This window comes from Galeopterus variegatus, unplaced genomic scaffold, assembly GCF_000696425.1.
Source record: "Galeopterus variegatus unplaced genomic scaffold, G_variegatus-3.0.2 Scaffold12240, whole genome shotgun sequence".
Taxonomy (NCBI): Eukaryota; Metazoa; Chordata; class Mammalia; order Dermoptera; family Cynocephalidae; genus Galeopterus; species Galeopterus variegatus.
Window position 1 is genome coordinate 31,331 of NW_007738351.1, and position 9,216 is coordinate 40,546.

Here is a 9,216-nt window from a genome sequence, read left to right on the forward strand (position 1 = left end):
TGTCTTCTCTTCCTTAGCAGGCCTTTCCCATCTGAGAGCCCCAACTCCTGCTGCTCTCTCCACTGCAAGTGACATCCCCACTCGTGTCTACCTGGCAGGCATGTCATCATTCCATGTCCTCTTCCAATGCCGCCTCTTCCATGAAGCCTTCCAGGGGTGCCCAGTGATTCCCTCTTGGGCCCCCTCCTTATAGCTGCTCAAAAGCTCACAGTCGATGCTCTGTCCGTCCTATTACAGCCTCCTCCAGACCGAGTCAGTCCTGAGGGTTGATTTATCTGGTTCCTCATGATTCGTCTAGTACAGGACAAGGCACAAAGTTTGTGTCCACTGAACATTGAACATGTACTGAACTGGCTGGAAAAATAACATGTGAACAAAGGTTAGGCTGAAAGATTGAGTTGTGATAGATGGCAAGCTCTGTGAGAGAAAGAACTCTTTTGACCTTACCCATGTTGGCATTTCCTGAGTCTACACTGTGAGCTAAGCACTTCACCACTGTTAACATTAAACCCTTACAGCAACGGCGCTTTAATAGCGAGTAAAAATCCTCCATCTAATTAGTTCCTAGCATGTGCCAGGCCTTGTTTCTGTAAACATTTTACATGACTGATCTCATTTAATTCTCACAACAGCCCCAGTTTTTAGATGAGAAACAGAGGCCCAGAGAGGTTAAGGTATGCACACCCCCATTTTACAAGTGAGGAGAGGAGGGCTCTGAGAGGCCATCATACCCACCACCTTAGATAAGCAATGGCAGTGATGGGGAATTTGAGCCTGGATCTTTCCGATCCCTTGACCACCAGACTCACTGTTAGGCTTTGCGGGTCCATCAGCCAAGTCACTTTTGGGCCGGCCCAGACATGGCATCTGGCTCCCTCCAAGAGCTTCCAACTGTGCACCCCTCTCCCCCATTCCCTCCAGGTGTTCTGTGACATGGAGGCCAGTGGAGGTGGGTGGACCGTCATCCAGCGCCGTGAGAACGGCAGCGTGAATTTCCAGCGGAACTGGGAGGATTACAAACAGGTAACACTGCTGCCCTGAGGAGGAGCTTTTCAGTCCTGAAACATGGGGCGGGGCTGGGTTGTTGGCAGGGACTGGTTTGCTGTCGCTCTTTCCCAGAAATAAATCAGCTCACGTAAAGCTGACCACCTTCAAACAGATTTACCCAGTGCACACTCGCTTTCTGGGACTCCGTCACCTGAAATTGAACCCTCTTTTTGAAAGTTTTCACATATGTCCTACAAATGAAAGTTTAACTTCATTTTAATATTAATTTTTGGAAAACATAATACATATACATTACTAAAAAAAAATGTTAAGAATACAAAAGAGAGGACAGAAAAAAACCTCCCCCACTGACCCCTGACTGCATGGGTTAAATGAATTTCCTTGTCTTTTTACATATGTGTGACCACACCTGCAGAAAACATTCTTTAATGTGGAATTGCTGGCTCAAAGACCACACGCATTTTAGGAGATGAGAAATAGTGCTCATTGTCTTCCAAATTTTTAATTAAAGTTTGAGTAAAGGATTTGAGGAAAGCTGACTTAAAAGCTCTTAACATTTCTGAAAGCAAAAAAGAAAAAGAAAATGATGCCCACAAAGTAATACAGCAGTATTATTGTGTCTGCTTGCTGTTCTTTTGATAAATACTTAAAAATAAATACCAAATAAATTATGAGTACTCTTGATGCAATTAAGTTTTAAAAAATCATTAAAATGGCAAAGAGAAGTAGGATGCTCAGATGCAGAAATGCACAACAGAGTGCTGAGTGGTGACCATTAGGCTCATCAGCAGCAGACCATGACTGGAATGGGGAGCAGGGCTCAGGCGTGCCCCTGTCCTTGGTGCTGAATTGTTTTTCTGACCCGGGATATGGTGACAAGACACTACCAGCGCTCTTAGCCTTACATTTCTATGCTGCTGACATTCTGCGGTGGCTGCCCTGTCACTGAACAAAGTTTACGCTCCCATTCAAGGAACTGATTGAAATATTTTCTTTAATTTCCTGATCGGGTGTAATACACATGCTAAGTACACAAATTTGAAGGGTAAGGCTCGGTGAATTTTGACATATGTATTCACCCACATGACCACCATTCAGAGCAAGATGTACAAAGCTTCCAGCAACCCAAAGTCTCCCTTGTGACCCCTCCCAGTTAATACTCCACGAAAGGTAGTCGCTGTTCTGGCTTCTATCACCACATATAAGTTTTGCTTGATCTTGAGCATCAAAGAAATGTGATTTCAATTATTTTTAACAGGCTTTTACATTTACAAAAGTCTTAGTCTTTTTCCTCTAGGAGGTGTGGGGCTCTTGCCCCCGGGCCTGCCCACACTGGACTTCTGAACTTGATCATTAGGCACAGTGGTTTTGGATAAGCGACCCTGGAGCCTGTCCCAGCCCAGCTCCTGAGCCAGTGGAGTAGTCCCCCTCCTTGGCATGCAGCCCACCCAACCCTCCCCTCCTTGTAGGGTTTCGGAGACCCAGCCTGGGAGCACTGGCTGGGCAATGAGGTGGTGCACCAGCTCACCAGCGGGGCAGCCTACTCTCTGCGCGTGGAGCTGCAAGACTGGGAAGGCCGAGAGGCCTTCGCCGAGTATGAGAGTTTCCAGCTGGGCAGCGAGGGGCAGCTGTACAGGTGAGATCGGGCCCAGGCCGGTGGGTGGGCTACAGTCCCACAGGGGGTGACTACAGAGTCTGCACCAAGGTTCAGTCCCTGGGTATCTCCTGTTTCTACCATCTGTCTCCCATTTGGGTGCATGTCACCAGATCTGGAGGTGGCTGGTTAGCACTCAGCACATCCTGCCTTCAGGGTGGGGTGGAGAGAATGTCACTGATGCCAACAGCCCAAGAGGAGGAAGGGGCCTTCCAAAGTCAATCACCACAAGTCAGACATTTTACAAAGAACTAAAATCAAAGAGGTGATTTTCCCAGCCTGCCTTATGCCCTGGGTGAGGTGGAAATGTCCCCGGGCTGGTAGTTGGGAGACATGGGCTCATTTTGGCTCTGCTCCAGCTTGCACTGTGAACTTGGGGAAGTCAAGCTCTGGCTTCTCTGTGCCTCTGCCTCTTCAACAGCAGCATGAGTTTAAATATGAGGATAGTGTAGAATCATCCCAGTTTCCCACCCCGTCCTCAGTCAGGTCCTTGGTGTGTTTAGGAAAAAGACAGAGCATTTGTTGAGCACCTACTATGTTCCAGGCACAGCACTCCATTAAATCCTCCCCACAACACCTTCAGGCAGATATTACTGTACCTGCTTTACTAATATGGTAACTGAGGCACTGAGCTTAAGGGCCTAACCAAAAGGAAGCATTAGAATTCAGGTCTCCCTGTTGCCAAAACTCGCGGTGTCTCCCCATCATGACGTTACCTCTCTGAGATACTCAAGGATCTGAAGATAACCCTGGGGTCTGCCTATCTCTGCGTCAGGGTAGAATTGGATTTATAGACACTTACGGGGCTGAAGAGGACCTCAACATGTCATCTGGTTCTTTATATGATGCCAGAATCTCCTCCACAGCCACAGTCTTCATTCAAACCTTGATGGAAATCTCCTCTCATGGGGAGATCACTTCTTCCCAAGGAATCTCTGAATGTCTTTCTATCCCCCTGCACTTAATCACTTAATATCTAATTCCACTTCTGATGAACTCTCTGTGATGTGCCTTCCCTTGTGTCCCTCCCAGTCAATACTGTTACTAAATGCCCCTGCTTCCTGCAGCTAGGAGACATCACACGTCTTGATAGGACCCACCCCAATCTGATAATCCTCCTTAAAGTGCAAGGTCCAGAGCTAAACAGAACATGCCCTGGGTCTAGTCTAGACAGGGCTGAGATGGATGGCCCCTACTCCTCCCAGCTGACCAGTGAGTAGCCACGACATCTGGATGTCTCCTATTTAGGCCACTGAACACCAAAGCAAAGGCTCAAGCCCTGACTCCATCCCCATCTCCATGAGTGATTCTGAGCTCGTCCCTCTACATTTATGTCTGTAAAATGGGTGTCCTAGGCATACCTACATCATTCAGAGCATCTTGAGGCTTCAATGAGATACCGCACATAAAGTGTTAACACACCGCCTGGCACGTGGCAAATGCTCCACAAACGATATTGCATCCACTGTCCCCAGGCAGCCCTTCACACCCTTGGGTGGCCTGCTCTGTGTGAGCCAGACCCAGGCCTGTCTTGTCAGTGCTTTTCCCATCCCTGGTGCCTGGAACGTGTACATGCATGCGAGGAAGCTGAGGGAGCCTCCCAAGTCTTTCCTACACATGTAGCCACTAAGTCTCATCTCCCTGACCCACTTCCTGGGCAGCAACTTCTGTGGCCCTAGTCCAGGATCTGCCATTTGTCTGGATGAGGAAATATCGGGAGAAGTTGTTTCTCGCTGCACTAAGGAACACAGGTCCTGGATCCAGACCGCCTGGATATGAATCCCGACTCCATCACATATTGGCTTCATGACCTTAGTTTAGACAAGTTATTTAGCCTCTCTGTGCCTCAGTTTCCCCATCTGTAAAATACAGTATCTATGTCATAAATGGGATAATCTCAGTAAGGTACCTAGCATACAGGAAGGGTTGAATAAAAGCTAGAAATATACAAACTATATATTCGAAGAAGAAATACAACATTTCAGCATCTACGAATACACTGTATATTATTTATGTCCATGTATACAAACATACACATATGTGTTAAATTTGGAGCCCTGTGCCATGCTCTGATATGTGAATCTGATCTGCTCCCTCTGGTTTTTAGCTGAGTCATTGAGAGAGCTCCCTGCCCACAGCTCCAGAGTGTCATGCCCACGCACCAAAGGTCCCACGTTTACTTGACCCTCTTCAGAGCACTAAATAATAACAGTACATTGAACACTTGCCCAATTGCAGGCACCCGCTGGCAGTGCTCATTGGGAGTAGAATAAACATGGGCCCTTCCCCCCAAAGCTGTTCACAGCCCAGTGTGGTCTGTGTCTGTCTGGAGGTGGGCATTTCTACCACAGGTAACCCCACACCCCAGGGAGACAGGAGCTGCCTACGTGGAAACAGAGTGGGCATGGAGATGCTGGTGCAAGCAGAGAGGACTCCATGGAGGAGGGGATGCCTGTAATGAAGGGGCGTTCTTCAGACAAAGAGAGAATAGGAAGGTCACCCCAGGCAGTGAGGATTTTCTGAAAATAGACAGAGAGAGATGGCCTCCAGCTGGGCCAGACATTCCCCAAACCTGAGCCAGACTCTATCAAGAGCTGCACGGATCATTATGAAGTGTCTACAAATTCAGGAAAACCCCAGGAGACTTGAGGTGCATTTCCTGGAAACCACAGCGGGGGCTGGAAACTGCAAGAGGAGTGCCAAGGGGAAGTGACAGAACAGACATTGGTCCCTGTGCCCCCACCCTACAAGGTCAACTGGCTGGTGAGGTGGGGAGTGTCCCCACAAGGAATCCCATAGGTCAGGATGGGTGGGCTTTCAGCAGCTGGGGAATGGACATTGGGGAAGGAAGGGCACCCTTATTTGTCAGAGGCAGTCATGGGACCTTCTGGAGTCCAGCTAGGGTACATGCACAAGCCTGCAGAGGAAGTGGCCCACATGAAGGGATGAGGGGAGGCACAGACAAGACACAGGCACATGTGCATACAGGGCACATACCTCCCAGAGGTGCCCCCACACCCAGACCCAATTACAAGTGCAAGATACATGCACAGATACACAGCGACACACGCAGACAGACACGTACTGTAGAGGGGCTCGCCACACCACTGGGGTACATGCTTAGTCCTACAGAGCACACACACACCCCAAGTGCAGAACTACACAAACAAGCACATACCAAGCACAGACATGTGAGCAAACGTGCCTCCCAGATGCCCCTGCAGGTAAACACGTGCACATAATACCGGACACAAAGACTCCAGAGCGCAAACTCGGCCCCACCGTAGATACTGCAGCAGCAACTCAAAACCTACACTCATCCTCACGCAGGCAAGTGCCTCAATGCAAATCCTCACAACTGCAGATGCACAGACTTACATATAGATCCATGGACACAGAAAACACACCTCATATGTGTAACTTGGGATCCCCAGGAGACTCATGTATTTCTTCGGGTTTCCTCAGGCCTGAGCCATGAACGAGCTTAAAATGCATCTGAATAATGGGTCAGGTGGGGTTCCTGGTCCACAACATGGGTGCCCCCCAGAGGTCTCCACTCTGCTTCCAGAGGGGAAGGGAAGAGAGGTAGAGCCTGTACTAATGACTTGGGGACAGTGCAGAGGCCGGCGCTGCTGGACTGAGCCCATGAGATCAATTGCCTTTGTGCAGCCCTGATTCCACCCACACCCGGACTGCAGGTGAACCCAAACAGACTAAGCCTTGAAACTGACCTTGAGCTGACATCGCTGAGCCCTCAAAGGGAGCCACAAGGAGAAGCCAGGACCACATGAATACCTGGGCCGGCCTGCCTGTCCCCACCCCAGGGAGCTCTGGCCAGGCAGTCCTCTTTGCAGGTGGTTTGCACCAGAAGCCATGTGAGCTCAGGATGGCACAGGTATGGGCACAGATAAGCCTTCACGGATGGTCACAGCCATCTGGACCTGGAGGGCCATGCCCCACCTCACCACAGACAGACAGAGCATATGGGTGAGAGGTGTGGGGACTGAGTGCCACATAGGCAGGCCCCACGTTCCCTCTGGACACCTCTGGGGGAATCTCCCAGGCCCCGCTCTGGTCACATCTGCCATCCACTTGCTCCTTCCAGTAGGACCTTCCTAATTGCTCCCCACCCGGCTCCCACAAGGAGCCCTACGTGTGCTGAGCACTCACCATGTGCACGCTGCTCTGCTCACATCACACGCTGAGGCTGCACACAATGCATGAGGTTGTCACTGTTAGTGTCACTGTTGTCACCACTTGTACAAATGAAGAAACTGAGGCTCAGGGAGGCAAACTTCCCAAGGCCATGCAGCTATCGAGTGGCAGAGCTGGGATTTGAATGCAGGTGCTCTGCCCTCCAGATCCAATGGCCATCACCTCCATGCAGGCCTGGACATGCCCACCAGGGCCACAGAGCCTGGTAAAGAAATGTAAACCCTCACCCAGCTGGCTGCAGATATTAAAGTCACTTGGCTGGGGGTGCCCCAGGTACAGATCTATCTTGGCTGAAGACTTGTTGGAAGAGGTGGGTGGATGTGAGCAGGTGTGATGGGGCTGCGACTGCAGGACAGCCAGCTGGGAGCACAATGCACGGAGACTCCCGCGTCAGGCCACACCAGGCTGGAATCAGGCTCTGACCCGCAGTCGTTCTGAGACCCTGGGCAGGTTTCTGTGGCTATTAGGCTCGCATTTCCTCATGGATAAACTGGGAGGAACAGGGTGATGTGGGGATGAAACAAGACTGAGCTAACCCCTGCAAAGCACTTCGAACAACGCCTGGCACATAGTAGATGCTCGAAACAAATGCAGTCGTTATCCTCGTCATTGACTTTGTCCAGGTCATTCTCACTCCCCTCCAAGGCCCAGGTTCAGGGAGATGAGGGAGGCCTGGCACACNAAGAGCTGCACGGATCATTATGAAGTGTCTACAAATTCAGGAAAACCCCAGGAGACTTGAGTTGCAGTTCCTGGAAACCACGGGGGGGCGGGCTGGAAACTGCAAGAGGAGTGCCAGGGGGAAGTGACAGAACAGACATTGGTCCCTGTGCCCCAACCCCTCAGGGTCAACTGACTGGTGAGGTGGGGAGGGTCCCCACAAGGAAGCCCAGAAGTGGGGATAGGTGGGCTTTCAGCAGCTGGGGAATGGACATTGGGGAGGGAGGGGCACCCTTATTTGTCAGAGGCAGTCATGGGACCTTCTGGAGTCCAGCTAGAGTGCATGCACAAGCCTGCAGAGGAAGTGGCCCACATGGAGGGATGAGGGGAGGCACAGACAAGACACAGGCACATGTGCATACAAGGCACATACCTCCCAGAGGCGCCCCCACATCCAAACCCAATTACAAGTGCAAGATACATGCACAGATACACAGGGACACATGCAGACACGCATGTACTGTGGAGGGGCTCACCACACCACTGGGGTACACACATAGGCCTACAGAGCACACACACACACCCTGCCCCAAGGGCAGAGCTACACAAACAAGTACACCAAGTACAGACATGTGAGCAAACGTGCCTCCCAGATATGCTTGCAGGTAAACGCGTGCACATAACACCAGACACAAAGACTCCAGAGCCCACACTTGGACTCACCATAGATACTGCAGCAGCAACTCAAAACCTACACTCATCCTCACACAGGCAAGTGAGTCATATGAAAATCCTCACAACTGCAGACACACAGACTCAAGCACAGAACCACGGACATACGGAAAACACACCTTGTGTGCGTAACTTGGGATCCCCAGGAGATTTATATATTTCGTCGGGTTTCCTTAAGCATGAGCCATGAACAAGCTTAAGGTACATCTGAACCTTACCTTAAGGTCAGGTAAGGTTCCTAGTCCAACTCTTCGGCATACCCCAGAGGTCACGCATCCCCACTCTGCTTCCAGAGAGGAAAGGAAGAGAGGCAGAGCCTGTACTAATGACTTGGGGACAGTGCAGAGGCCGGCGCTGCTGGACTGAGCCCATGAGATCAATTGCCTTTGCGCAGCCCTGATTCCACCCACACCGCACTGCAGGTGAACCCAAACAGACTAAGCCTTGAAACTGACCTTGAGCTGACATCGCTGAGCCCTCAAAGGGAGCCACAAGGAGAAGCCAGGACCACATGAGTACCTGGGCCAGCCTGCCTGTCCCCACCCCAGGGAGCTCTGGCCAGACAGTCCTCTTTGCAGGTGGTTTGCACCAGAAGCCATGTGAGCTCAGGATGGCACAGGTATGGGCACAGATAAGCCTTCATGGATGGTCACAGCCATCTGGACCTGGAGGGCCATGCCCCACCTCACCACAGACAGACAGAGCATATGGGTGAGAGGTGTGGGGACTGAGTGCCACATAGGCAGGCCCCATGTTCCCTCTGGAAACTTCTGTGGGAATCTCCCAGGCCCCACCCTGGTCACATCTGCCATCCACTTGCTCCTCCCAGAAGGACCTTCCTAATTGCTCCCCACCCAGCTCCTGCCTCAGCTGCTGAGGCCAAATAACAAGGAGCCCTACGTGTGCTGAGCACTCACCATGTGCACGCTGCTCTGCTCACATCACAC

General features: G+C 51.0%; 1 protein-coding gene across 1 annotated transcript in view; it reads left to right on the plus strand.

Moving 5' to 3' along the window:
- Nucleotides 1-9,216, plus strand: part of LOC103611005 (angiopoietin-4-like) — a gene marked incomplete at both ends in the record, with an annotated part of 36,816 nt that overhangs the window by 26,273 nt on the left and 1,327 nt on the right. The window contains 2 exons of the mRNA XM_008595054.1: nt 922-1,023; nt 2,478-2,644. Coding sequence (XP_008593276.1) covers nt 922-1,023; nt 2,478-2,644 — 269 coding nt within the window. The remainder of the gene's footprint in view (nt 1-921; nt 1,024-2,477; nt 2,645-9,216) is intronic.